At 48.2% G+C, this 25,735-nt stretch overlaps 1 protein-coding gene across 7 annotated transcripts in view; it reads right to left on the bottom strand.

Annotated features, from left to right (window-relative positions):
• The window catches only part of LOC144488358 (acetylcholinesterase-like), a 59,501-nt gene extending 34,184 nt beyond the window's left edge, over positions 1-25,317 (bottom strand). For 2 of the 7 annotated variants that reach the window (XM_078206409.1, XM_078206410.1), the window contains exons 1-2: positions 15,272-15,356; positions 5,923-7,458 (exon numbers count right to left, since the gene is read on the bottom strand). In XM_078206409.1, coding sequence (XP_078062535.1) covers positions 5,923-7,458; positions 15,272-15,339 — 1,604 coding nt within the window. In that variant the 5' untranslated portion in view covers positions 15,340-15,356. Of the gene's footprint in view, positions 1-5,922; positions 7,459-15,271; positions 15,357-23,265; positions 23,294-24,949; positions 24,971-25,041 lie in introns of those variants that run through there. The other 5 variants (XM_078206412.1, XM_078206415.1, XM_078206414.1 and 2 more) reach the window with 5 other exon arrangements.
• Between the last annotated feature and the right edge of the window lie 418 nt (positions 25,318-25,735).

Genomic DNA, 25,735 nt, shown 5'->3' with positions numbered 1-25,735 from the left:
TTAACATTAGGATTCGAGAGAGATCTTCAATGCTAAACATCAAAGTACGGCTCGAGTCTGCTGCAGTGTAGACCTCAAATTCGGCTAAAACCTGAATCCACGTCAATCTTATTTCACTGTTACATCTAAGTTTAAGTTTATTTATCAGTGTCACAAGTAGGCTGACATTAACACTGCAATGAAGTTACTGTGAAAATCCCCTAGTCACCACACTCCGGCGCCTGTTCGGGTAACACTGAGGGAGAATTTAGCACGGCCAATGCACCCTAACCCGCACGTCTTTCAGACTGTGGGAGGACACCGGAGCCCCCGGAGGAAACCCACGCAGACACGGGGGAGAACGTGCAGGTTCCGCACAGGCAGTGACCCAAGCCGGGAATCGAACCTGGGTCCCTGGCGCTGTGAAGCAGCAGCGCTAATCACTGCGCCACCGTGCAAAGAAGGTGCCTCCCTGCATGTCGAGCTGCGTTTAATCTGAACCTGGATCACTGGTTATGTCACTGGGCTGGTCATGTCCGAGGCCGGATTAACAGGAGTTCTTCCACCACATGTTGTTTCAAGAATTCCAATGTAGCTTTTTAAATGAATCTGGAAATTTAAAACCCGGAGTGGGGCAGTGAGTCAGTGGGTCGCTGTCCGGCCTCAGTGTGAAAGGATTTTTGGTCCAAGGCCCAGTCCACAGACCTGAACACCAAAAGCAGCCTGAAACTCCATTATAGTACCAAGCAACATCAATGGCATCACACCATCTTTGAGAGTGAGACAGTAAACAGGTAAGTCTGCCCTTTCAGGTGACTGTAAATGATCCCTCAGCACTATTTGAAGTGTCTGGGCCAACATTCATCCCTCAACCTACATATTCAAACAGATTGCGGAGAGAGAAACAGTTAATGCTTCGAGTCTGTATGACACTTCTTCAGAGCTGAGGAGATTTGATTTGATTTATTATTGTTACATGTATTAGTAAACAGTGAAAAGTATTGTTCCTTGCGCGCTATACAGACAAAGCATACCGTTCATAGAGAAGGAAAGGAGAGGGTGCAGAATGTAGTGTTACAGTCACAGCTAGGGTGTAGAGAAAATCAACTCAATGCGAGGTAGGTCCATTCAAAAGTCTGATGGTAACAGGGAAGAAGCTGTTCTTGAGATGGTTGGTATGTGACCTCAGACTTTTGTATCTTTTTCCCGACGGAAGAAGGCGAAGAGAGAATGTCCGGGGTGCGTGGGTATCTTTGATTATGCTGGCTGCTTTTCCCCGAGGCAGCGGGAAGTGTAGACAGAGTCAATGGATGGGAGGCTGGTTTGCGAGAAATGTGATGGGTTTTACTGTTGTAGGGAGGGGGTGGAGCAGGAGGAGCAGAATAGACGGTCAGGGATAGGTGAAAGCTGCCAAGGACACAAGATAAAGTGAGTGTTAATGGTTGTGTTAAAGACTACAGAAGGTGCGAAGAATGGCCTAAAGGTAAGATGGTGGAATGTGTTCATAGCAGAGCAAGGATCAATAATCTCTGAAGCAACACTTAAGAACAAGTTATAGTCTGGCTCTGTAGGGTGAGAGAGTTTGGAAATAGAATAAAAATGGAGGGGAAGTTACGGTCTGAAGTTGTTGAACTCAATGTTGAGTTAAGAAGGCTGTAACGTGTCTAATCAGAAGATGAGGTGTGGTTCCTCCAGTTCCTGGAACAGTGCAGCAGCCCACGGGTGGACGAGTGTTAGTGAGGGATCACTTTGGGACCAGTGACCATAATTCTATTAGTTTTAAGATAGCTATGGAGAATGATAGATTTGGCTCAAAAGTTAAAATTCTAAATTGGGGCAAGACCAATTTTGATGGCATCAGGCAGGAACTTTCAAAAGTTAACTGGAGGAGTCTGTGGGAAGGCAAAGGGACGTTTGGTAGGTGCGGAGGCTTTCAAAAGTGTGTTAACCAGGGTTCAAGGTAAGCACATTCCTCTTAGAGTGAAGGGAAAGGCTGGCAGAGGTAGGGAACCTGGATGACTCGGGATATTGAGGCCCTGGTCAAGAAGAAGAAGGAGGCATATGACATGCATAGGCAGCTGGGATCAAGTGAATCCCTCAAAGAGTATAGAGGCTGTATGAGTAGAGTCAAGAGAGAAATCAGGAGGGCAAAAAGGGGACACAATTTTGTTTTGGCAGATAAGGCAAAGGAGAATCCAAAGAGCTTCTACAAATACATAAAGGACAAAAGAGTAACAAGGGAGAGAGTAGGGCCTCTTAAGGATCAACAAGGTCATCTATGTGCGGATCCACAAGAGATGGGTGAGATCCTAAATGAACATTTCTCATCAGTATTTACTGTTGAGAAAAGCATGGATGTTAGGGAACTTGGGGAAATAAATAGTGATGTCTTGAGGAGTGTACATATTAGAGAGAAGGAGGTGCTGGAAGTCTTAAAGCGCATCAAGGTAGATAAATCCCCAGGACCTGATGAAGTGTATCCCAGGACATTGTGGGAGGCTGGGGAGGAAATTGTGGGTCCCTTAGCAGAGATATTAGAATTATCGATAGTCACAGGTGAGGTGCCTGAAGATTGGAGGGTGGCAAATGTTGTGCCTTTGTTTAAAAAGGGCTGTAGGGAAAAGCGTGGGAACTACAGGTCAGTGAGCCTCACATCTGTGGTGGGTAAATTGTTGGAAGGTATTTTGAGAGACAGGATCTACAGGCATTTAGAGATGCAAGGACTGATTAGGGACAGTCAGCATGGCTTTGTTAGTGGAAAATCATGTCTCATAAATTTGGTTGAGTTTTTTGAAGGGGTAACCAAGAAGGTAGATGAGGGCAGTGCAGTTGATGTTGTCTACATGGACTTTAGCAAGGCCTTTGACAAGGTACCACATGGCAGGTTGCTGCATAAGGTTAGTGAACATTGGTGGTTCATCAATCACCAGAAATGGAGACAGCGAGGTCAAGGAAGGGAAGGGAAGAGATGGACCATGTGAAGTTGAGAGAAGGGTGGAAATTGAAAGCAAAAATGATAATTTTTTCCAAATCCAGACAAGAACATGGATCCAGGGTGTGGTATCTAAATGGATACAAAATTGGCTTCTTGACAGAAGCCAGAGGGTGGTTGTAGAGAGTTGTTTTTCAAACTGGAGGCCTGTGACCAGCGGTGTGCCTCGGGGATCAGTGCTGGGTCCACTGTTATTTGTCATTTATATTAATGATTTGGATGAGAATATAGGAGGCATGGTTAGTAAGTTTGCAGATGACACCAAGATTGGTGGCATAGTGGACAGTGAAGAAAATTATCTCCAATTGCAACGGGATCTTGATCAATTGGGCCAGCGGGCTGACGAATGGCAGATGGAGTTTAATTTAGATAAATGCGAGGTGATGCATTTTGGTAGATTGAACCAGGGCAGGACTTACTCAGTTAATGGTAGGGTGTTGGGGAGAGTTACAGAACAAAGAGATCTAGGGGTACTGGTTCGCAGCTCCTTGAAAGTGGAGTCACAGGTGGACAGAGTGGTGAAGAAGGCATTCAGCATGCTTGGTTTCATTGGTCAGAACATTGAATACAGGAGTTGGGACGTCTTGTTAAAGTTGTACAAGACATTGGTAAGGCCACACTTGGAATAATGTGTACAGTTCTGGCCACCTTATTATAGAAAGAATATTATTAAACTAGAAAGAGTGCAGAAAAGATTTACTAGGATGCTACCGGGACTTGATGGTTTGAGTTATAAGGAGAGGCTGAATAGACTGGGACTTTTTTCTCTGGAGCGTAGGAGGCTGAGGGATGATCTTATAGAGGTCTATAAAATAATGAGGGGCACAGATCAGCTAGATAGTCAATATCTTTCCCCAAAGGTAGGGGAGTCTAAAAGGTTTAAGGTGAGAGGGGAGAGATACAAAAGTGTCCAGTGGGGCAATTTTTTCACACAGAGGGTCGTGAATGCCTGGAACAAGCTGCCAGAGGTAGTAGTAGAGGCGGGTACAATTTTGTCTTTTAAAAAGCATTTAGACAGTTACATGGGTACGATGGGTGTAGAGGGATATGGGCCAAACGCGGGCAATTGGGATTAGCTTAGGGGTTTAAAAATAAAAGGGCGGCATGGACAAGTTGGGCCGAAGGGCCTGTTTCCATGCTGGAAACCTCTGTGGCTCTATGTGGGTGAGAGAGTAAAGATGGTGAGTTGAAATGGTAAGAGACAGAAAGGTTGGGGTGATTGCAGGCTGAGCGAAGGTGTTCCACAAAGCGGTCAACCAGCCTGCGTTTCGTCTCCCCAATGTAGAGAAAACTGCACTGGGAGCAGCAAATATAGGCGGCCAAAATGAAGCAGGTGCGTCATGCTGGAGTTGGCGGAGGATCTTCCTTTGAATGTGGAGGCTGCAAAGGGTGGACACTGAGGCCAAGAGGAACTCTAGCATGGTTCTGGGAGAGCGGGTAAGGGGTGAGGACAGAAGTCCGGGAGATGGTTAAAGGCTGCGTCAATCACTGTGCGAGGGCGTGTGAAATAGAGGGCGAAACTGGGAGAATGGGATGGAGTCCTTACAGGGAGCCGGGTGAGAGGAGCTGTCGTTGAGGTAGCTGTGGGAGTCGGTGGGCTTGTACTGAACATTGGTGGATCATCAATCACCAGAAATGGAGACAGCGAGGTCAAGGAAGGGAAGGGAAGAGATGGACCATGTGAAGTTGAGAGAAGGGGTGGAAATTGAAAGCAAAATTGATGAATTTTTCCAAGTCCAGACAAGAACATGGAGCAACACAGAAACAGTCATCAATGTAGGGGAGGTGATGGCCTAGTGGTATTATCACCAGACTATTAATCCAGAAACTCAGCTAAGGTTCTGGGGACCAAGGTTCGAATCCCGCCACGGCAGACGGTGGCATTTGAATTCAATAAAAAGTATCTGGAATTAAGAATCTACTGATGACCCATTGTTGGAAAAACCCATCTGGGTTCACTAATGTCCTTTATGGAAGAAAATCTGCCAACCTTACCCGGTCTGGCCTACATGTGACTCCAGAGCCACAGCCAATGTGGTTGACTCTCGGGCAACTAGGGGTGGGTAATAAATGCTGGCCAGCCAGCGACGCCAATGTCCCACGAATGAATAAAAAGAAATGTAGTGGAGAAAGAGTTCTCAGAGGGGGTCGGAGTAAGACTGGAACAAGGAATGTTCCTCACTCCCCACATAATGGCAGATGTAACTGGGGCCCTTGCAGGTACCCATAGCCACAGCTTTTATACGGTTAAGTTAAAGGAGACATTGATCAAGGAGAGAGAATAGGTTCAGAATCATATCATAGAATCCCTGCAGTACAGAAAGAGGCCATTCGGCCCATCGAGTCTGCACCGACCACAATCCCACCCAGGCCCTACCCCCATATCCCTACATATTTTACCCACTAATCCCTCTAACCTACGCATCTCAGGACACTAAGGGCAATTTTAGCATGGCCAATCAACCTAACCCGCACATCTTTGGACTGTGGGAGAAAACCGGAGCACCCGGAAGAAACCCACGCAGACACGAGGAGAATGTGCAAACTCCACACAGACAGTGACCCAAGCCGGGAATCGAACCCAGGTCCCTGGAGCTGTGAAGCAGCACTGCTAACCACTGTGCTACCGTGCCGCCCTGAAGAATTCAGCTCTGAAGAAGAGTCACACGGGCTGGAGACATTCACTCTGCTTCTCCACAGATGCTGCCAGACCTGCTGCATCTTTCCAGCATTTTCTGTTTTTGTTTCCGATTTCCAGCATCTACAGGATTTTGCTTTTAAGTCAGAATGGATTATCAAACGTTCCTGTTTTGGGATCTTACTGTGCACAGCTGGGGCATTTCCTGCAGTGACTACACTGCGAAGCCCTCTGGGACTTGCCAAAATCACGCAAAGTTGGAGAAGTGAAAACGAAAGGTAAACCACGTGGATTGATCTGGTTTTAACCTTACCCGGTTCTTGCGAATGTCGACCAGTAGCGCATAATCCTTCTGCTCAACATCTCCTCCTCCTCCGTGTAGTTTAGCTGCTGCTCCAGGGGCAACCCAAAGACAAACTCAATCTCATAGCCGTGGATGACTCCCATCCACTCTGGCCAGGCCAGGTTGGAGGCCCGATGATTGAAAAAGTACATGTAAATGCCACTGCCAAACTCCGAGTACTTGTAGGCAAAATGCATTAAGGGGCAGATGACGTTGTGGTCTCCTACAATGTCATCCATCGCATCTCTATTCTTGATGCCATTGTGCTCATCCAGCCAATCGGTGTACTGGAGCGCGACGGCCTCCAGCCCCAGGGCGCTGGCGTGGGGGACGCTCATCTTGACTCCGGCCATAAAGTCTTCGCGAGTGATGATGCTTTCTGAGTCCTTGCTGAAGCCCGGGGCTCCGTACAGGAGGAAGTAAGACCCTTCGTCCTTGTTGACTCCCAGCAGGACCTGAGTTTTCTTGAAGCTGCCAGAGCTGAGCATGGAGTCCAGTGAATCCGGGAAGAAGTCCCCATCGATGATCGGGACTAATGGAAACCTGAAGACGCTGTTGTAGGGAAGGACAGACCACTCCTTGTCAATGATCTCTTGAGGCTCTTTCGTCCGAAGACAGTCAATCAATTCTTTGTCGCTGTTGACGTTACAGTCGAGGAGTCTTCCCAACTCGACCGCCCTCCTACGACCTTCAGTGACAGAGACGGTCGCCCAGGGGCAGTTTGGTGAGCCACTTTGGAGGATGGCCCTGTTGAAGAGGTCTCTGCTCCCCGGGGAGAGGAGGTGCATGCCGACAGAAGCTCCCCCGGCACTCTCCCCAAAAATAGTCACCGTCTTTGGATTCCCACCAAAGTAGTGGATATTGTCCTGCACCCACTGCAGTGCCACCCTTTGGTCCAGAAGACCGACATTTCCTGGTGCCTCTTGGCTTCCGTGTAGGGCGAGGAAACCAAATGCACCAACTCTATAGTTCATGGAGACCACCACCACCTGCTCAGTGTGCGCCAGATACTTCCCATTGTAGACATCCAACGTTGAAGCTCCACTGTAAAAACCACCTCCGTAGATCCACACCATGACTGTCGCATTCCTTGGCCTGGGAGAGGGGACCCACACATTGAGGTACAGACAGTCTTCACTCATCTCCTTATTTGGGTTCCACATCTCAGTGCCCGGGAATCCAGGGAACTGGGTGTCCACGTATTGCTGACAGTTCTTGGGATAGGAGGAAGCATTCCAGATCCCCGACCACGGCCTCTTGGCCTCAGGTTTCTTGAATCGCAAGTTCCCAACTGGAGGCTCGGCGAAGGGGATCCCAAAGAAAGCGCTGAGGTAGCTGGACAGCACCGGCACTCGCGTTCCCATCACCTTCCCCAGCTTCGTGCTGACCAGGAGTTCAGAGTGATGCTGTGATTGGCACATGGCAATCAGGAGCTGAAGCACGCCCAGTGACGAGAGAACAAGTGGCTTCATTTTCCCTGTGGCTGTGATGGAACTGAAAGAAAAACTGAGGAGAGAAAGAGAGGGAGGGAGGGAGGGAGAGAGCGAGAGGGAGAGGGAGAAAGAGAGGGAGGGAGAGAGACAGAGACAGAGAGAGGGAGACAGAGAGAGGGAGACAGAGAAAGAGAGAGAAGGAGAAAGAGAGAGAGGGAGAAAGAGAGAGAGGGAGAAAGAGAGAGAGGGAGAAAGAGAGAGAGGGAGAAAGAGAGAGAGGGAGAAAGAGAGAGGGAGGAAGAGAGAGGGAGGAAGAGAGAGAGGGAGAAAGAGAGAGAGGGAGAAAGAGAAAGAGGGAGAAAGAGTAAGAGGGAGAAAGAGAGGGAGGGAGAAAGAGAGGGAGGGAGAAAGAGAGGGAGAAAGAAAGAGAGAGAGGGAGAAAGAGAGAGAGGGAGAAAGAGAGAGAGGGAGAAAGAGAGGGAGAAAGAGAGAGAGGGAGAAAGAGAGAGAGGGAGAAAGAGAGGGAGAAAGAGAGAGAGGGAGAAAGAGAGGGAGAAAGAGAGAGAGGGAGAAAGAGAGAGAGGGAGAAAGAGAGAGAGGAAGACAGAGAGAGAGGGAGACAGAGAGAGAGGGAGAAAGAGAGAGAGGGAGAAAGAGAGAGAGGGAGAAAGAGAGAGAGGGAGAAAGAGAGAGAGGGAGAAAGAGAGAGAGGGAGAAAGAGAGAGAGGGAGACAGAGAGAGAGGGAGAAAGAGAGAGAGGGAGAAAGAGAGAGAGGGAGAAAGAGAGAGAGGGAGAAAGAGAGAGAGGGAGAAAGAGAGAGAGGGAGAGAAAGAGCAAGAAAGAGAGAAAAAGAGAGTGAGTGTTAGAGAGAAAGAGAATGAGAGAAAGAGAGAAGGAAAGAAAGAGAAAGGGGGATGGGGGGTGGAGAGAGAGCAAGAAAGGAATAACAATTATTCTTAACTTTCTCGTATATTTTTAAATCCTTCAAAAAGAAATCAATGTCCACTTCATGTATATTTAGACCACATGCAGACATGATCTTACTTTTGTTTATTTAACTGATTATGAATTGATTCAAATATCAAAAATAGACACGTGGTTAGTTATGTGCAGACCGTGTTTGATTGGATTTTTCTTACTGACACGAGGGCAGTTTGAGGAGGCTCTGCGATTGATTTGATATCCATGGGCTTCCAGAAGACATTTCATAAAGCGACACAAAACAGGCTTGTCAGCAATGTTGAAGCAAATGGAATGTGGCATTGATGCCAAGCTGGCTAAGTGAAAGGACAGTAAGAAGTTTAACAACACCAGGTTAAAGTCCAACAGGTTTATTTGGTAGCAAAAGCCACACAAGCTTTCGGAGCTCCAAGCCCCTTCTTCAGGTGAGTCACCTGGTGTTGTTAAACTTCTTACTGTGTTTACCCCAGTCCAACGCCGGCATCTCCACATCATAAGTGTAAGGAAACAGAGTGGTGAGTGGTAATCTTTTCAGACTGGAGGATATGGGGGCGGGGGGGGGGGGGGGGGGGGGGGGGGGGGGGGGGTAAGGGGGGGGGGTACATGAAGGAGATGGGGAGGTACATGAAGTGGTTAATAAGGCACATGGAATCCAGCACATTGGAAATAGAACAATAAGAAGTCTCACAACACCAGGTTAAAGACTCACCTGAGGAAGGAGCAGCGCTCCAAAAGCTCATGATTCCAAATAAACCTGTTGGACTTTAACCTGGTATTGTGAGACTTCTTACTGTGCTTACCCCAGTCCAACGCTGGTATCTCCACATCACTGGGAATAGAAGCATAGAGGTTATGGCAAACTTTTATCAAATATTAGTTTGGCCTCAACTGGAGAATTGTGTCCAATTCTGAGCCCCACACTTTAGGAAGGATGTGAAGGTATTAGGAGAAAGAATTCAAAGAACAAAGAACAAAGAACAGTACAGCACAGGAAACAGGCCCTTCGGCCCTCCAAGCCTGTGCCGCTCCTTGGTCCAACTAGACCAATCGTTTGTATCCCTCCATTCCCAGGCTGCTCATGTGACTATCCAGGTAAGTCTTAAACGATGTCAGCGTGCCTGCCTGCACCACCCTACTTGGCAGCGCATTCCAGGCCCCCACCACCCTCTGTGTAAAAAACGTCCCTCTGATGTCTGAGTTATACTTCGCCCCTCTCAGCTTGAGCCCGTGACCCCTCGTGATCGTCACCTCCGACCTGGGAAAAAGCTTCCCACTGTTCACCCTATCTATACCCTTCATAATCTTGTATACCTCTATTAGATCTCCCCTCATTCTCCGTCTTTCCAAGGAGAACAACCCCAGTCTACCCAATCTCTCCTCATAGCTAAGACCCTCCATACCAGGCAACATCCTGGTAAACCTTCTCTGCACTCTCTCCAATGCCTCCACGTCCTTCTGGTAGTGCGGCGACCAGAACTGGACACAGTACTCCAAATGTGGCCTAACCAGCGTTCTATACAGCTGCATCATCAGACTCCAGCTTTTATACTCTATACCCCGTCCTATAAAGGCAAGCATACCATATGCCTTCTTCACCACCTTCTCCACCTGTGTTGCCACCTTCAAGGATTTGTGGACTTGCACACCGAGGTCCCTCTGTGTTTCTATACTCCTGATGACTCTGCCATTTATTGTATGACTCCTCCCTACATTGTTTCTTCCAAAATGCATCACTTCGCATTTATCCGGATTAAACTCCATCTGCCACCTCTCCGTCCAATTTTCCAGCCTATCTATATCCTGCTGTATTGCCTGACAATGCTCTTCACTATCCGCAATTCCAGCCATCTTCGTGTCATCCGCAAACTTGCTGATAACACCAGTTACACCTTCTTCCAAATCATTTATATATATCACAAATAGCAGAGGTCCCAGTACAGAGCCCTGCGGAACACCACTGGTCACAGACCTCCAGCCGGAAAAAGACCCTTCGACCACTACCCTCTGTCTCCTATGGCCAAGCCAGTTCTCCACCCATCTAGCCACTTCTCCTTGTATCCCATGAGCCTTAACCTTCTTAACCAACCTGCCATGTGGGACTTTGTCAAATGCCTTACTGAAATCCATATAGACGACATCCACGGCCCTTCCTTCATCGACTGTTTTTGTCACTTCCTCAAAAAACTCCACCAAATTTGTAAGGCACGACCTCCCTCTTACAAAACCATGCTGTCTGTCACTAATGAGATTGTTTCGTTCTAAATGCACATACATCCTGTCTCTAATTCATGAGAATTGTTCCAGGGATGCTGGACATAAGTTCCGTGGATAGATTGGAGAAGTTGGGACTTTTTTCCCTGGGGATGAGAAAGCTGAGAGATTCGACAGAAGTGTTCAAAATCATGAGGGATCTGGACAGAGTAGAGAGGGAGAAACTGTTCCCATTGGTTGAAGGATTGAGAATCAGTGGACATAGATTGGCCAAAGAATTCAAACCCACGTAAGGAAAACTGTTTTCACGCGGTGAGTGGTTAGGATCTGGAACGGACTACCTGAGAGTGTGGCGGAGGCTGGTTCAATCGAGGCTTTCGAGAGTAAGTATACTGAAGGGAATGTCTTTGCAGGGATACTGGGGGAACATTGGGGTGTGAGTCTAACTTATTGCTCCTGTGGTGAGCAGACAGGGACATGACTGGCCAAATGGCCTCTCATGCTGTAACCATTCGATGATTCTATGAAATGGAATTGACAATCCATCCATTCCATACCCGCAAAGCAGTCCAGTCGGCTGAATGACATGGTAAAATCGAAGAGCACAGAAAACAAGGAGTTCATATTCATGTGAACATTTGCTATTATTTCCATAGAATCAAGGAATACTGGACTTGGCTCAGGAGTCAGCATCTCCCTTCGCCCTGTCAGGAGCCTTGATGCTTGACTCCAGAACATGAAATGAAGGCTGACAGTTCTGGTACAGTCCTGAGGGAGTGCTGCACTGTTGGTGGCACTATCTTTCAGATGGGACATTAAACAGAGGTCCCTGTCCTGTGTCCTCCTGAGGGGGGCAAAGACCCCAAGACACTATTTCCAAGCAGGCACTCTCCTGGTATCCTGGCCATCGTTTATTCCTCAGCCAATGCCCCACAAGCGCTTGCTGACTGGGAGCTTGCTATTTGCAAATTAACTACACTTCAAAGGTCCTTCAATGTTTGTAAACCGCTCTGGGGCACCGTGAGATTGTGAAAGGGGGTTATTCAAAAAGCAGTGTCTTTCATTCTTTTAGTTAGAGACAGACCCAGGTTAACAATCTGGGTTTAAATTCTACCAGCGCCGTTTGAGAATTAGGATTCAGTTTTTAAAAAAAATGAAATGGTCTCAGTAAACGTGACCACGAAAGCTGTTGGTTTGTCAGGAAAAAAACCCAAATGGTTCACTTGTATCCTTTTGGGAAGGAACCCTGGTATTTAACCCGGCCTGGCTTGCATCAATGTGTCGAACTCTGTGCTGAATACTGACGTTGCCTTGACTGTCTGAACCTGAGACATGAAAAGCACAGCACCACCGCCTTGGGGTATCTAGGGAGGGGCAATAGGTGCCAGCAATGGGTATGCCGAGGACGGGTATGCCGAGGATGGGTATGCCGAGGACGGGTATGCCGAGGATGGGTATGCTGAGGTGCCGTAGCTGACAGTTCCGTGGATTGGGTCAGGAGGGAGGAGGTGGTGGGCAGTGTGTGCGTGCCATCATCGTCAAAGAGCTGGCCAGTCAGCGACCACTGCCTCAGATGCCCCAGTGACCACTGTGTAGGTTAGGTGGATTGGCTGTGGTAAATTGTCCCTTAGGTGTCCATGGATGTGCAGGTTAGGTGTATTGCCCATGCTAAATTGCCCCTAGTATCCAAAGATGTGTAGGTTAGGTGGATTGGCCATGCTAAATTGCCCCTTAGTGTCCAAGGATGTGCAAATTAGAATCATACAACCCCTACAGTGCAGAAAGAGGCCATTCGGCCCATCGAGTCTGCACCGACCACAATCCCACCCAGGCCCTATCCTTGTAACCCCATATATTTACCCCGCTAATCCTTCCAACCTACGCATCCTGAGACACTGAGGGGCAATTTAGCATGGCCAATCCACCTAACCCGTACATCTTTGGACTGTGGGAGGAAACCGGAGCACCCGGAGGAAACCCACGCAGACACGGGGAGAATGTGCAAACTCCACACAGACAGTGACCCAAGCTGGGAATCGAACCCAGGCCCCTGGAGCTGTGAGGCAGCAGTGCTAACCACTGTGCTACCATGTCGCCCCTAAAGTGGATTAGCCATGCTAAATTGCCCCTCAGTGTCCCAAGATGTGTAGAATAGTGGGATAGATACGTGGGATTACAGGGATAGGGCCTGGGTGGAATGCTCTGTTGGAGAGTCAGTGCAGACTCGATGGGTCAAAGGGCCTCCTTCTGCACTGTAGGGATTCTATGATTCTATGAGAACTGCCAACAGCCTCCATAACTAACGGAAATAGCTCTGGGTAAATGTATCTTTGGAAAAGTTGACGTGAATTATTTCCAGGAGCTGTCAGGTTGGTATGCAGGAATAATCCATGACACCAGACATGGGAAGCCAACTGTTGGCCTTGTAATAAAATTACACGTGATAGCGCCGGGAATGCCCCAGGAAAGTGTAGCGATATAGTTACTGTATAACAAGATACAATTTCAGCTTTTAAAAGGGGGCGGGGGGGCGGGGATGAATGTACTTTACTGTCATTGGTGTGAGGGAGTCTCAGAGCTGCACATGGAACAATCTTATCGAGTACAGTTCCAAACCAGTAAAATCTGCACTTTGATCACCGTGTCTGTATCGTTTCCCTGGCCTGGAGATGCTCTCACTCATTCCGTGTTCACTTTGACTGTCCATCGAGCTGAACTGTCAGTACATTGTGTCCAAACCCTTTCCCATTCACTCCCATTGCAGACCATCCCAATGGACCCAAACCCCTTCCCATTCACTCCCAAACTCTTTCCCATTCACTCACACTGTAGACCATCCCAAAGGACCAAACCTCTTTCCATTCACTCCCACTGTAGACAATCCCAATGGACCCAAACCCCTTCCCATTCACTCATAGTGTAGATCATCCCAATGGACCCAAACCTCTTCCCATTCACTCAGACTGTAGACAATCCCAATGGACCCAAACCTCTTCCCATTCACTCCCACTGTTCACAATCCCAATGGATCAAATCCCTTCCCATTCACTCCCACTGTAGACAATCCCAATGGACCCACATCTCTTCCCGTTCACTCCCACTGTACACAATCCCAATGGATCCAAACCCCTTCCTATTCACTCCCACTGTAGACAATCCCAATGGGTCAAACCCCTTCCCATTCACTCCCACTATACACAATCCCAATGTATCAAACCCTTTCCCATTCACTCCCAATGTACATAATTCCAATGGATCCAATCCCTTCCCTTTCACTCCCACTGTACGTAATCCCAATGATCAAATCCCTTCCCGTTCACTCCCACCATACACAATCCCAATGGAACAACGTCCTTCCCATTCGCTCTCAATGTACACAATTCCAATGGATCAAATCCCTTCTTGTTCACTCCCACTGTACACAATCCCAATGGATCAAACCCCTTCCCATTCACTCCCACTGTACACCTGCAAATCCTTCCAAATATGCCAATGACTGGCAGTAAGAGCGGGAGAGACTCCTGGTCAGCCACGCTTGATGTGGAGTGGATCCCCGTCAAGCTATAAGCTCACTGGCGACCTGTTGCGGGAATAACTAGCTTGGAAACCTGAGTGCGGGACGAGAATTGGAATAAATCCCATAGGGAATTCAGGGTGAACATATTTACCCAGTGAGTTGTGAGAATGTGGAACTTGCTACCACAGGAAGTGGTTGAGGAATCATAGAGGTTTACAGCATGGAAACAGGCCCTTCGGCCCAACTTGTCCATGCCGCCCAGTTTTTACCACTAAGCTAGTCCCAATTGCCCGCATTTGGCCCATATCCCTCTATACCCATCTTACCCATGTAACTGTCTAAACACTTTTTAAAAGACAAAATTATACCCACCTCTACTACTACCTCTGGTAGCTCGTTGCATACACTCACCCGCCCTCTGTGAAAAGAATTGTATCTCTTTTGTATCTCTCCCCTCTCACCTTAAACCTAGCCCTCTAGTTTTAGACTCCCCTACCTTTGGGAAAATATATTGACTATCTAGCTGATCTATACGCCTCATTATTTTATAGACCTCCATAAGATCACCCCTAAGTCTCCTACGCTCCGGGGAAAAAAAGTCCCAGCCTATCCAGCGTCTCCTTATAACTCAAACCATCAAGTCCCAGTAGCATCCTCCTAAATCTTTTCTGCACTCATTCTACTTTAATAATATCCTTTCTATAATAGGGTGACCAGAATTGCACACAGTATTCCAAGTGTGGCCTTACCAATGTCCTGTACAACTTCAACAAGACGTCCCAACTCCTGTATTCAATGTTCTGACCGATGAAACCAAGCATGCCGAATGCCTTTTTCACCACTCTGTCCACCTGTGACTCCACTTTCAAGGAGCTATGAACCTGTACCCCTAGATCTCTGTATTCTATAACTCTCCCCAATACCCTACCAAAGGAGAATAGCACAAATGCATTTAAGGGGAAAGCTGGATAAACACACGACAAAGAAAGGAATAGAAGGATATACTGCTGGGGTGAGATGAAGAGAGAGGGTGGGAGAAGGATCCATGGGAGCAGAAAAACCAGCACAGGGCAGAGGGGCCAAATGGCCTGTTTCTGCCTTTCTTAGTGGATGGTAAAGAGTAGGCCCATTCAGCCCCTCCAACCTCTTCTAGACCATGGCCGGGCTGAACCTCAGCTGAACCTCAGCTTCACTCACCTACTAATCACTTGAGGCCCCGACAGAAAATGGCAACAAGTTCCACTGAGCCACCAGTGAGCTGCCATTGAGGGACAGCCATGTCTGAGGAGCAGCACGTTCAGGGGATTTGCGTCACTCTCTAATTCCTGGACCTTGCACAGGGCTCTTTGCGACACCACCTGTGAGGCTGAACACAATGAACCCAAGGGCAAAGGCAAACCTGGGCTGCTGCCCTGAGCTGGAAAAATTGACATTTATTGATTTGTTTTGTAACTAAGTGAGCGAGATAAGATAACACCCAGCTCACTGTGTCAAGAATGTGTCCTGCGAAACTCCAGAAAGCTCTTTCCAGTTGCTCACAAATTAAGGTTGGATCAATTTAAGTGGGCGTCGAGCTTTTAAAAAAATTATTTTAACCCCGCATTGGCACACCAGCCACCTTCAGGAGATTTTCAGCCCCTGTTTATCGCTGTGCACTGACAGCCTTGAATGTACTGTGCTCATGTGACTGTAGCTCACCTCTGGGTGTTCAGGAGTTCAGGGAGACAGTAAGAAGTCTCACAACACCAGGTTAAAGTCCAACAGGTTTATTTGGTAGCAAGTGCCATTCGCTTTCGGAGCGCTGCTCCTTCGTCAGATGGAGTGGAAATGTGCTCTCAAACAGTGCACAGAGACACAAAATCAAGTTACAGAATACTGATTAGAATGCGAATCCTTACAGCCAGCCAGGTCTTAAAGGTACAGACAATGTGGGTGGAGGGAGCATTAAACACAGGTTAAAGAGATGTGTATTGTCTCCAGACAGAACATTGTCTGTATCTTTAAGACCTGGCTGGCTGTAGGGATTCGCATTCTAATCAGTATTCTGTAACTTGATTTTGTGTCTCTGTGCACTGTTTGAGAACAGAGACCACTCCATCTGACGAAGGAGCAGCGCTCCGAAAGCTAATGGTATTTGCTACCAAATAAATCTATTGGACTTTAACCTGGTGTTGGAGACTTCTTACTGTGTTCACCCCAGTCCAACGCCGGCATCTCCACGTTCAGAGAGATGCCAGAATTCAATCCTCTCCTCACCTGACACCCACAACAGGGGGGACTAAGGAGGTGGGTGTGTATGTGTGGAGGTGGGTGTGTGTGTGTGGAGGTGGGTGGTGGTTAGTGAGGGAAACAAAGAACTTACATTTCTAAAGACCCTTCTACAATTCTAGGAGGTCCCAGGAGCACTTCACGGCCAATGAAACACTTTTTGAAGTGTCGAGGCTATTGTAGTGTAGGAAACGCAGCAGCCAGATTGTGCACAGCAAGATTCCACAAACAGCAATCAAATAATAATCAGATTACGGCTGGAATCTTGCCACGCCTTGCCCGCCACGAGAATCGCAGCGGGCGAGGGGTGGACCATGGAAAATTCCGTTGGCTTCGGGTGGGATTTTCCGGTTTCGGAGGGGGGGATGGAAAATCCCGCCCTCCTTGTTTTTGTTTTGGTAAAGTTGGTGGAGGGGATGAGTACGGTACGGGGGGGTGGGGGGGACGACACACCCCCGCTCCTTTGAGGATGGGGCCTTGGTTTTGCCAGCAGTGCAGCACTCCTTTAGTGTCGCACTGGGAACATCAGCCTGGATTCTATGGTGAAGTCTCTGCGGTAAATCTTGAGCCCACAATGTCTCAGGGGTGAGGCAGAGACCCACTACACCACAGCTGACACAAACATGACAGATGGAATTGTAGGCCAGAATTCTCAGGCCATTCTCACCCAGTTGGAGGGAGAATTGGGGACTCATTCATAGTCTCATTTCAAGTCTTGTTCAGCGGGGGAGAGATATTTGCTTGAGTTCTCTGCTGGGGAGTTATCGGATTATCAGTTAGGGGATTGGTTCCATTGAGCTGTGCATTCTCCTGAGCTATGCCAGGACAGGAAACCAGGCTGTGGGATTTGCTGATGGCCCTGGGGGTACTATCTGTACACAGAGCCCCTGGGGGCGCAGAAGGGGCAAAGAGGAACCAGCCTTCATGCGCTGGGTGCTTACACAGGCGCTTGTGCACGTTGGAATGTGAGTCAAGGGTCAGAACCAGGCTCATGGTCTGCCATTGCTCCTCAACATGGCTGAAGGGTCTTACTTGACGGGAGTGTTGCCAACATCCGCAAGGATGGGCACAAGCGGGTGAGGGTGGCCATTGGAGCAGTGGGCACCAAGCGAGTAGGTGAACCTCGCTGACTGCCCAGGGGTGTGGGGGTGGAAGAGAAGCGGATGGGAGCCAGCCCGAGCCTGCGGGGCTTGGGAAAGACAAACAATAGTGTGGGTAGGGTCATCAACTCTGATTGGTCATTATCACATGACCATCTGCCTTACCTGCTATTGGTCACTTGTGTACCCAGCATCACGAGGCCTCACTACTCCCTCCCCCTCGCAAAGCGGGCAGCAAAGCTCATTAACAGACTGGAGGTTGGTTCACTCTTGGCCTTACTACCTATCCTCACACCAATCTCTGATCATTTTTATATATGTAGAACTAATAAGAAATTAAAACCAGGAAGAACATAAAAACATAAGAAATAGGAGCAGGAGTAGGCTCATTCAATAAGATCATGGCTGATCTGAAGTGGATCAGTTCCACTTACCCGCCTGATCCCCATAACCCCTAATTCGCTTACCGATCAGGAATCCATCTATCCATGATTTAAACATATTCAACGAGGTAGCCTCCACCACTTCAGTGGGCAGAGAATTCCAGAGGTTCACCACCCTCTGAGAGAAGAGGTTCCTCCTCAACTCTGTCCTAAACTGACCCCCCCTTTATTTTGAGGCTGTGCCCTCTAGTTCTAGTTTCCTTTCTAAGTGGAAAGAATCTCTCCACCTCTACCCTATCCAGCCCCTTCATTATCTTATAGGTCTCTATAAGATCCCCCCTCAGCCTTCTAAATTCCAATGAGTACAAACCCAATCTGCTCAGTCTCTCCTCATAATCAACACCCCTCATCTCTGGTATCAACCTGGTGAACCTTCTCTGCACTCCCTCCAAGGCCAATATATCCTTCCGCAAATAAGGGGACCAATACTGCACACAGTATTCCAGCTGCGGCCTCACCAATGCCCTGTACAGATGCAGCAAGACATCTCTGCTTTTATATTCTATCCCCCTTGCGATATAGGCCAACATCCCATTTGCCTTCTTGATCACCTGTTGCACCTGCAGACTGGGTTTTTGCGTCTCATGCACAAGGATCCCCAGGTCCCTCTGCATAGCAGCATGTTGCAATTTCTTTCCATTTAGATAATAATCCAATTTGCTATTATTTCTTCCAAAGTGAATAACCTCGCATTTGTCAATGTTATACTCCATCTGCCAGATCTCGCCCACTCACTCAGCCTGTCCAAATCTCTCTGCAGACCTTCTACGCCCTCCATTTATCTTTGTGTTGTCTGCAAACTTTGTTACTCTACGCTCAGTAAAAATATTATCAATGTTTCAACACGCGGGGAATTATCCGCAGCAGTTTCTGGGAGATTAATCTTTGGGAACAATGGGTCTCATTGTCCAGATGATTGCGTTTACTACTTAAAACTTTACAGCACAGAAAGAGGCCATTTGGCCAATCCTTCCTGGGCTGGCTCTTTTGAGTTAGTTGTACTGGCCAGCCTAAGAACAAACCTGTTGGGTGTGTGTGTGTGCGTGTGTGATGGGGGCTTTAGTTCCGTGGGAAACCAAACAACAAAGCTAGAAAAGCCCAACCCTCCCCAACGTGGTAACGTGGGAACGTGTAGAAGAACCTTCTCTGGGATTATCTGCAGCCCAATCTAATCAGCCCTGCTCACTCACACTATCAAACTAATTTATCAGTCAAAAGTGAAAATACTTGCACTTAATGTGGTTTGAAAAGTCCCAAAGCAATTCAAAGGAGAATTAACAATCAACATTTAACAGTCAATGGTGTGGGGCGGCATGGTGGCACAGTGGTTAGCACTGCTGCCTCACAGCGCCAGGGACCGGGTTCAATTCCAGCCTCAGGTCACTGTCTGTGTGGAGTCTGCACGTTCTCCCTGTGTCTGCGCGGGTTTCCTCCCACAACACAAAGGTTTGGGTGGACTGGCCATGCTAAATTGCCCCTTGGTGTCCAAAGATGTGCAGGTTAGGTGGATTGGCCATGCTAAATTGCCCCTTAGTGTCCAAAGATGTGCAGGTTCGGTGGATTGGCCATGGTAACTGTGCGGGGCTACGGGGAAAAGGCGGAGCAGTTGGGCCTGGGTAAGATACTCTGTCAATTTCGATGGGCCAAATGTCCTCCTTCAGCACCGTAGGGGTCCAGGGGATTTTCACAGTAACTTCACTGCAGTCTTAATGTAAGCCTACATGTGACACAAATAAAATAAACTTTAAACTTAAATACTGGTAGGACGCAGGAGAAAAAAACTCCTGTTCCTCTTCAAAATAATGCCACTTATGTCCTTGCCTGAGAGGACAGATGCTGCCACGGTTGAATAGCTCACCCTTAAGACAACACCTCCGAGAATGCAGCACTCCTGCAGTCCTCCATTGGAGTGGCCAGCGTAGATTTTGTTCTCCCGCTGTTGGAGAGGGGTTTGAACCCATGACATTTTGACTCGGGGGCAGGACGGGTGCTATTCACCCAACAAAGAACAGCATTTCGTGCCTGTGTGCAATTGCTCTGGGAGTGATTAACACATAAAATAGGAGTTGGAGGAGGCCATTCGGCCCCTCGCGCCCAAGGCCATTCGGCCCCTCGCGCCCAAGGCCATTCGGCCCCTCGCACCCAAGGCCATTCGGCCCCTCCAGCCTGTTCCGCTATTCAATAGGATCGAGGCTGATGTTTGCAATTTGAATTCCACATTCCCCATCTACCCCCCCCATAACCTTTGATTCCCTCACCTGCCAAGAATCTATCTACCTCTTCCTTCAGTGACCCTGCCCTTCATCCCCTTCTGACAGAGTTCCAAAGTCCCACAACCCTCAAACCAAGGGTCACCCTTATAGGACGGAGATGAGGAGGATTTTGTTTTCTCTCAGAGGGTTGTGTGACTGCCTCAGAAGGTGGTAGAAGCGGGGGTCACTGAATAATTTTAAGTTTTAAAGTTGATTTATGATTCAAAAGACCCACAATTACTGAGAATATCCACTAGTCGCCACAGTCCGGCACCTGTTCGGGTACACTGGGGGAGCATTTAGCATGGCCAATGCACCCTACAGCACATCTTTTGGAGCACCCAGGGGAAACCCACGCAGACACGGGGAGAATGTGCAGTCTCCGCGCAGACAGTGACCCGAGCTGGGATTCGAAAGCAGGTCCCTGGCGCAGTGAGGCTGTGACTCACCTGAAGAAGGGGCTTGGGGCTCCGAAAGCTAGTGCTGCCAAATAAACCTGCTGGACTTTAACCTGGTGTTGTGAGACTTCTTACTGTGCTGTGAGGCAGCAGTGCTAACCACTGTGTCGCCTACATGGAGGGAGATAGAACCAGGGTATCCAACAGAAGCAGCCGAGGACAATCTTGTCCCCATCTGTAATCTTCCACAGGGCCAATTAATGATTCAGAGGTGAAACTGCTCACCTCTTCCTATCATCGAGATACCTCGGCCAATGGGATTATCATGTTAGCTGAGATCCACTGAATAAAGACAGACTGTTTATTAAACAAGGGGAGGCCTGTGTGACACGGCGACACATCACTACCATCAACATCAACGTTCAGTGGCTGACCAGATCCTTTGCTTTTGAAAAGGAGGTGCTGTGCGTCTTCCAGACGAGGCATTAAATCAAAGTGATTCTTCCCCTCGCCGTCACCGCCCCTCAGGGAGGGACTTCCAGGATTTTGACCCAGTGACTGCGAAGGAACTGCTGATATATTTCCAAGTCAGGATGGTGAGTGGCTTGGAAGGGAACCCTTAAAGCAGGGTGTGGGGAAGGGGTGAGGATAGGGGCCTCCAAAATCCTATGTCGGGGAGTTGAATGGGGGTGGGTCTTTTGAATCTTTCATATTTGACACTCCAAAGATGTGCAGGTTAGGTGGATTGGCCGTGCTAAATTGCCCCTTCCTGTCAGGGGGGATTAGCAGGGTAAATATGTGGGGTTGCGGGAATTGGGCCTGGGTGGGATTGTGGTCGGTGCAGGCTCGATGGGCCAAATGGCCTCCTTCTGCACTGTAGGAATTCTCTGATTCTTCAATGATATTTGTGCTCAGCCTCTAATAACAGATTAAGCAAAATCGGTCTCCCGACGCAGTCCTGCTCTGCCGTCAAACCTCACCCCCCCGGGACTGAGGGAATCCCCCTGCCACACGCCTTGCCTTGCGCCACTCCCACGCTCCCCGAGACCACTCACCTCAGAGTCAGAACGGGCAGGAAGGGCTGAAAGTGATTACTGGATGTGAGCGCTCCAGGAAAGGCAGATAGATGAGCCCTCTGGGACTCATTCTAAAACAACACTCGCACAATTACATCCCAAATGTTATTCATCAGACACGTCAGCAGAAATGGATGAGAGTCGGCAGGCCAACTGATAATGTTCAGTGAGAGGCTGCCAGTCCCTGCGACTTCACTTGGTACGCCTTACTTGGAACTATTCCCTGCTCGAAATATGCTTCGCCTGCAGTATCAGTATTTCACCCATTGAACTGAAAGATTGTGGGGTATCAGTGCAATTATTGGGAAAAAGTTTTATGAGGGCCTGGAATTTCACGGGGTTGAACTTTATCGGAGAAAGCTCAAATCGACCCATCACTGCTTTCAGGAAGATTTCTATGTCAGAATTTGACAATCTTTGAAACCTGGATCCCTGTCCATCCGCGCCCTCTCGGCTGTTAATCGGGACAAATCAAACACAGGAAAATGGGAGCGGAGATACCAATCTGTCCGGATCTGGAGTCATAGAATTCCGACAGTACAGAAAGAGGCCATTCGGCTCATCAAGTCTGTACCGACCACCGTCCCACCCACCCCCTATTCCTGTAACTCCACACATTTACCCTGCTAATCCCCCTGACACTGGAGTCAATTTAACATGGCCAATCAACCTAACCCGCACATCTTTGGACTGTGGGAGGAAACCCACGCAGACACGGGGAGAACATGCAAACTCCAGACAGACAGTGACCCAAGCCGGGAATTTAACCTGGGTTCCTGGCGCTGTGAGGCAGCAGTGCTAACCACTGTGCCACTGTTCTGCCCTAAATTGAATGCTGGGATAGGCTCGAGGGGTTGAATGGCCTCCGTCTGATCCTGTGAACCTTTTGAATCTTGAGTCCTGGCAAGGACGAGGTGCCAGCTCCCTGCAACCACGGAGAATCTGTGCGCGTGGGAAAGCAGGTGGAAAGGAACGATCCCTTAGCATTAGGCCGGGGAATAGCAGGGGAGTTCTCCCTGGTGCCGTGCCCATGTCTCTCCCGCTCCCCGCCACCACCCCCACCTCAATGGTCATCCGCAAACAATAAAATGCAGATCATCTGGCCATCGTCACGCTGCTTTTTGTGGGAGCTTGCTGTGCACAAATTAGCTGTCACATTTCCTGCACATTCAAAAGTATTTCACTGCCTGTGGACAAACTGGACATCCCAGAAGATGCTGTGGGAGTCTCATTTCCTATTTCACTCTTTACTCTCCAGGTGAAATACCGCTGGAGATCAGCCATTGGTACAGTTTTTGCGGTGTCACCGCTTATCGTCTGGCTAAAGTTGTGGAGAACATGCTGGAATTCTACAAATCACTGAGGCCAAACCTCTAGAACCCCTACAGTGCAGAAGGAGGTCTTTCGGCCCATCAAGTTTGCATCAAATCTCTGACAGAGCATCTTACCCAGGCCTTATCCCCGTAACGCCACATATTCACCCCGCTAATTCCCCTATGATGTAGGTAAAAAACCTCTGACACTATTAGTAGATCAAAATGCAGGTTTATTTTCACAATTGTGGGAGAAGTGAGGTTCCTAACAGTGGACCCCCAGCCTTCTCATCGAACACAAGAACAGAGTTTATATATGTCCCGGGCCCCACCCTCATTACATTGCAATTCTCTAAGATGTCTGTCATTGTTCATGGTGAGATTCTTGTTGTATTAGCAGTATCTTCCTCTGCGTAGTTTGTTCGATCTCCAAGGGCCATGATTGTTCATCATTTATATCCTTGAAACAACATCACAGGTTTTGCACAAACAAGTTAACTAATCTACATGCAGGTTTGTATAATACTTTATATCAGGATAAGATGAATAACGTATGATGAATATATATATATGAATCTATGGTGATTCAAAGACAGAAGGCATACATGCCAACTCCATCGTGTTAAACAAAGGTACATAAAAATGGAGACTGTTTAGCTTATTTCGAGCTGGGTTAATCGCATTTCTTGATAACAAATGGAGACAGATGAATAGCTGTTCCTTTTATCTGGCACAGACATGAAAAACACCGAACTCTGACAAAAACATGGACTCTGCAGTGTTCTAAACAAAATCACAGAGTTCGGGTCTTACTGCTTAAGTGTGACAAGGGTCATTAACCCATTCCCGACTGCACCCTAACCTACACATCTTTGGACACTAAGGGGCAATTTAGTGCAGCCAATCCACCTAACCTACACATCTTTGTACACTAAGGGACAATTTAGCATGGCCAATCCACCTAATCTGCACATCTTTGGACACTAAGGGGCAATTTAGCATGGCCAATCCACCTAACCTGCACATCTTTGAACAATAAGGGACAATTTAGCATGGCCAATCCACCTAATCTGCACATCTTTGGACACTAAGGGGCAATTTAGTATGGCCAATCCACCTAACTTGCACACCTTTGGAGTGTGGGAGGAAACCGGAGCACCCGGAGGAAACCCACGCAGACACAGGGAGAATGTTCAGATTCCACACAGACAGTGACCCAAGCTGGGAATTGAACCCGGGTCCCTGGTGCTGTGAGGCACCAACTATTCAGCCCATCTTTCCTGTACCAGCCCCTTTGAAAGGGCTATCTAATTAATTCCTCTCCACCCTGCTCTAGCCCAATAGACTTGCAAGCTTTGGCCCCATTGAGTATTTATCCAATTCCCTTTTGAAAGTACCTACAGAACCTGCTGAGGAATATAGGCCCTTCCAACCTGCTCCGCCATTCATTTTGATCATGGCTGACCATCAAATTCAATATCCTGATCCTGCTTTCCCCCAAAATCCCTCGATCCCTTTAGCCCCAAGAGCTATATCTAATTTCTTCTTGAAATCACACAATGTTTTGCACTCAACTACATTCTGTGGGAGTGAATTCCACACATTCGCCACCCTCTGGGTGAAGAAACTTCTCCTCACTTCAGTCCTAAAAGGTTTACCCCGTATCCTCAAACTGTGACCTCCTAGTTCTGGACTCCCCCACCATCGGGAACATTCTTTCTGAATCGACCCTGTCTAACCCTGTTAGAATTTTATAAGTTTCTATCAGATACCCTCTCACTCTTCCAAACTCCAGTGAATATAATCCTAACCGACTTAGTCTCTCATATGACAGACCTGCCATCCCAGGAATCAGCCTGGTAAACCTTCGCTGCGCTCCCTCTATAGCAAGGACATTCTTCCTCAGATAAGGACACCAAAACTGCACACAATACTCCAGATGTGGCCTCACCAATGCTCTATACAATTGCAGCAAAACATCCCTATCCCGATACTCAAATGCTCTTGCTATAAAGGCCAACATACCACCACCTTCCGCCGTCCTTTCAGGTAGCACCTTGCTCCGTAAAGTAAAAATATTCTTCTCTCTCCCCACTTCTCGCTCTTTTACCAATTACCTTAAACCTGTGTCCTTCAGGTTACTGACTCTCGCCGGTCGGCAGTTTCTCGCGATCTGCTCTTTCAAACCTGTTCAGAATTCAGAACACCTTGATTAAATCTTTGGCGAACCTTCCCAGCTCCGGGTGGAGCTAGCCCAGCTTCCTCCTTTAGCGCTGTCCCCGACCTGCGCCGATAATCGATGCCGAGAGACAGAACAGAAGTGATTGGGGTAGAGGGCACCTACCCAGCAGTGACACCAGCAGTCAGAGTCTTCTCAAGCTCTCTCTCGACCGGCTGAAGCTATTTAAAGGCTGCAGCTGTCCTGCAGATTTAGGCACTCATGTTAATGCAGTGGAACGTTTAATGCCTCCTGGTAAAGTGGGTGTGAGGGTCCTTTGGCCCATGAGTGGCTGCATTGTTTTAAAGTGACAGGGCCTTTTTGTTCGCAGGGGCAGGCTGGCTTTCAGAAAGCCGGCAAGAGAAGAGTAACTTTCTAACTTCACAGCTGACCTGCTGACATCAATTCATCGCTGACATTTGAACATGTCCTGTCAATCCGATGTCGACTGAATGCATTAAAACAGCAAAAAAACAGCTGGGTTCCCCAAGACAATATCCCACTTGTAATAATTGACAACTTGTTTATTAATTAAAGGAAGGCCTATATTTATATATCGCTACTCCTGGCTGCAGGGTGTCCCAAAGGACATT

Source organism: Mustelus asterias, unplaced genomic scaffold (genome assembly GCF_964213995.1).
Source record: "Mustelus asterias unplaced genomic scaffold, sMusAst1.hap1.1 HAP1_SCAFFOLD_1491, whole genome shotgun sequence".
Classification (NCBI taxonomy): Eukaryota; Metazoa; Chordata; class Chondrichthyes; order Carcharhiniformes; family Triakidae; genus Mustelus; species Mustelus asterias.
Note: the sequence above shows the minus strand (reverse complement) of the source record. Positions and strands in the feature narration are given on the sequence as shown.